This window comes from Silene latifolia, chromosome 2, assembly GCF_048544455.1.
Source record: "Silene latifolia isolate original U9 population chromosome 2, ASM4854445v1, whole genome shotgun sequence".
NCBI classification, from domain to species: Eukaryota; Viridiplantae; Streptophyta; class Magnoliopsida; order Caryophyllales; family Caryophyllaceae; genus Silene; species Silene latifolia.
This window is the reverse complement of record NC_133527.1, coordinates 110,931,680-110,935,645: the sequence shown is the minus strand read 5'-3', so window position 1 is coordinate 110,935,645 and position 3,966 is coordinate 110,931,680. Positions and strand designations below refer to the sequence as shown.

The 3,966-nt window shown below is 39.8% G+C and overlaps 1 protein-coding gene across 1 annotated transcript; it reads right to left on the bottom strand.

The window, feature by feature from the left end:
* On the bottom strand, positions 1-3,115 carry LOC141641177 (uncharacterized). The gene is made up of 9 exons (XM_074449848.1): positions 2,797-3,115; positions 2,318-2,394; positions 2,063-2,203; positions 1,897-2,007; positions 1,710-1,809; positions 1,538-1,591; positions 698-1,330; positions 362-610; positions 1-188 (listed from the first exon to the last, which is right to left on the bottom strand). Exons 1-9 carry the CDS (start codon positions 3,113-3,115, stop codon positions 1-3), a joined length of 1,872 nt encoding a protein of 623 aa, XP_074305949.1.
* Positions 3,116-3,966: the final 851 nt, after the last annotated feature.

Sequence of the window (3,966 nt, the reverse complement as noted above, 5' to 3'; positions counted from 1 at the left end):
TCACACCTGATTAAAAAGTTGTGGGTACATCTCTTTCATCTTATCTTCCGCTTCCCAGGTTGCTTCCTCGACATTATGGTTAGAGCAGAAAACTTTTACTAGCACAGTCTCCCCATTTCTTGTCTTTCGTACTTTCCGATCCATAATTTCTTTGGCAACTTCCACATAACTCAAAGATTCATCCATCTCTATGACGTTTGGCTCAAGTATGTGATAGGGATCACTCACATACTTCCTCAGTTGTCACACATGAAACACGTTATGAACTCTCGCTAGAGCTGGAGGTAGCGCAAACCGGTAAGCCACTTCCCCAACTCTATCAGTAATCTCATACGGTCCTATATATTCTGGCTCAGTTTACCTCTCTTCCCAAACCTCATGGCACCCTTCATTGGTGACACCTTTAACAGAACCTTATCCCCAACTGAAAATTCCACGTCGCTCCTCTTCAAATCAGCATAGCTCTTTTGACGATCCTGAGCTCCTCTCATTTTATGACGGATAATGTGCACTTGCTCTACCATCTCCTGAATCATTTGAGGTCCCAACACTACTGAATCAGTCACATCATCCCAGCACACAGGACTTCTGCATTTCCTCCCATACAAAGCTTCAAATGGCGCCATCCCAATACTAGCATGATAGCTGTTATTGTATGAAAATTCTATCAAGTCCAATCTATCTTCCTATGATCCACCAAATTCTAGAACACAAGTTCTAAGCATATCCTCCAAGGTTTGGATAGTTCGTTCAGTTTGCCCATCTATAGCTGGATAAAAAGCAGTACTCATCTTTAAGGTCGTACCTATAGCACTCTGCAACTCCTGCCAAAATCGCGAAATAAATCTCGAGTCCCTGTCAGATAAAATATCCTTAGGCACGCCATGTAATTTCACTACACACTTGCAATAAGCCTTTGCTGGCTCAACTTTGTTCCAAGTATCCTTCATGGGTATGAAATAAGCACTCTTGGTAAGGCGGTCCACCACAACCCATATCATGTTATTTCCTTTCTGTGTACGAGATAACCCCACAATAAAATCCATGGAAATACTTTCCCACTTCCATTCTGGTACATCTAAGGATTGCACTTTACCTTGTGGTCTTTTATGCTCTCCTTTCACTCGTTGGCAAGTCAAGCATCGTGCCACGAATTCTGCCACCTCCTTTTTTATACCCGGCCACAAGAAGGTCTTCTTAAGATCTTTATAAAGTTTATCTCCCCCCGGATGCACATAATAAGGAGTATTATGTGCCTCAGTCAAAATATTCCGCTTTAGCTCTTCATCATCTGGTACACACCATCTCCCTTTGAATCTCAGGCTACCATCTGTATGAATTTAGAACCTTGATGGCTCTCCCCTCTCTACAATGGCACGCCAACCAACCAACCTCGAGTCAACACTTTGTTTTTCGCGAATTTCCATATAAAGTTCTGGTTTAATGGTTAAATCACTTACCGCATCTCCCTTTCGGATCATAAAAATGCCCATCCTTTATACTTCATCTCATGACCTAACTTGTGACATAGCCATACATAAAGCATGTACTGATTTCCTGCTTAACGCATCAGCAACCACATTTGCTTTACCTTCATGATAGATTATTTCCATGTCATAGTCCCCGATTAGTTCAATCCATCGCCTCTGTCTCATATTAAGCTCTTTATGAGTACAAATATATTTCAAGCTTTTATGATCAGAGAATACCTTGAAGGTTGCGCCATACAGGTAGTGCCTCCACAACTTCAATGTAAAAACCACTTTGCTCCCGGTTCGGATCATGAGTTGGGCAGTTTTCTTCATAAGGCTTCAGTTAACGCGAAGCAAATGCTATAACTTTTCCATTCTGCATCAACACGCAACCCAATCCATTCTTAGAAGCGTCAGTGCATACCTCAAAATTTTCGCTTCCCTCTGGCAAGGCGAAGATAGGTGTCGTAGTTAAACGATCTTTCAGGGTGAAAAATGCTGTTTCACAAGCCTCATCCCAGGTGAATCGATTCTCCTTCCTCATCAATGTCGTCAGTGGTTTAGCTATCTTTGAAAAGTCATTGACAAACCTTCGGTAATACCCATCTAGACCCAGAAAACTTCTCACATTCGGCAACGGTCTTTGGTGCTTCCCACTTAGACACCGCCTCAATCTTGGTAGGATTAACAGAAACTCCCTCATTGGATACCACATGACCCAAGAATGCCACCTTCTTTAACCAGAATTCACACTTACTAAACTTAGCATAAAGCTGGTTATCTCTCAGAGTTTACAATACAATCCTCAGATGCTCCACATGCTCCTCCCTACTCTTAGAGTATACCAAAATATCATCGATAAAAACAACGATGAATTGATCAAGATATGGATTAAATACACGGTTCATTAGGTCCATAAACACTGTCGGTGCAATAGTTAACCCAAAAGGCATGACCACAAATTCATAGTGTCCATATCGAGTTCTGAATGTTGTGTTTGGTATATCTTCATCCTTTATCCTCAGCCGATGGTATCACGATCTCAAATCTTTGGAGAATACCCCAGCTCCACTTAATTGATCAAAGAGATCATTAATACGTGGTAGAGGATATCTGTTCTTAATCGTGGCATTGTTAAACTCTCTGTAATCGATGCAAAGTCTTAAACTCCCATCTTTCTTCTTTACGAATAGAACTGGTGCACCCCGGGGCGATACACTTGGTCTGATATACCCCTTGTCAAGTAACTCTTCTAGCTGTTTCTTCAACTCTTCCAATTATTTAGGTCCCATGCGATAGGGAGCCTTAGAGATAGGTCACGTACCAGGCCTTAACTCCACACCGAAATCCAGGTCCCTCTTCGGTGGTAACCCAGGAATCTCCGTAGGAATTACATCAGTAAACTCGCTCACCACCGCAATGTCTGTCGCATTCAGTGTCTCAAGGCTTGTATCCCACACATGACATAAGATCATTGGGCACCCCTTTCTCCAGCAAGAGTTAAAGGTAGTTGTTGATAAAAGCTTTATTCTTGGTTTCACTACAAATCCCTTATATGACACTCTAACTCCTTCAGGTCCCTTAATAGACACTTTCTTCGGATGACAGTCAATATGGGCTCTATATGCACTCATCCAATCCATCCCAAGTATAATTTCAAATCCCCCCAAAGGAAAGTCTACAAGGTTAGCATAAAACATAACTTCTCCAATAAGGACTGACACATTTTTATACACATTTCGACACTTAACTGACTCTCCAGGAGGTATTAAGACTATTAGAAATCATTAATCTCATTAATTTACATATTCATATATGAATCAATTTATTTAGTCATAAAATAAATTCTAGATCTTATACATGCAAACTAAAACAAAATAAGAGAAGAAATCATCAACCTTACTATGTGATTTCGGATTAGAGGGCACCAACAAATTCACCTATTTGTTAGTTCTTCAGCTTTCCAACAATGGATGAACAAGATTCAAGTTTAGAATCTCTCCCAAAAGCATATACCCAAGGAAACCTCTTAATAACTAATATTATTATGATCTAGTAATAATACAAGTCTTACTATAAAATTGGCACAAAAATATTTTGTATTTCCTCTTGAATAATGTCGGCCAAAAGGAGAGATTTGTGAGTTTTATTTCTCTAAGTTTTTACAAAATGGTAGAGAGAAAATTTTTCTTACACTAGAAAAATATTGGATGTTGAAGAAGTGAATGATTAAAGAAAAGCCCTTGTCTTTTCTATGTAGAAAACCGGTTGGAGGGGGAAGGAGAGCCCAATGCATGGGCTAGTTTTTCTACCCAGGAAATCATAGGTATGCAAGGCTATATAAGGTTGTAATCATAGTGTTTTCCACTTAAAATATAAACACAATATACACCTTAAACTCCCTCCAAATTTCTAAGCACTTTTAACATAAAATGGATGGTCCATTTTATTTTGTCATTTGTCAATTGTGACATATGTGACATGTGAAGTTGTA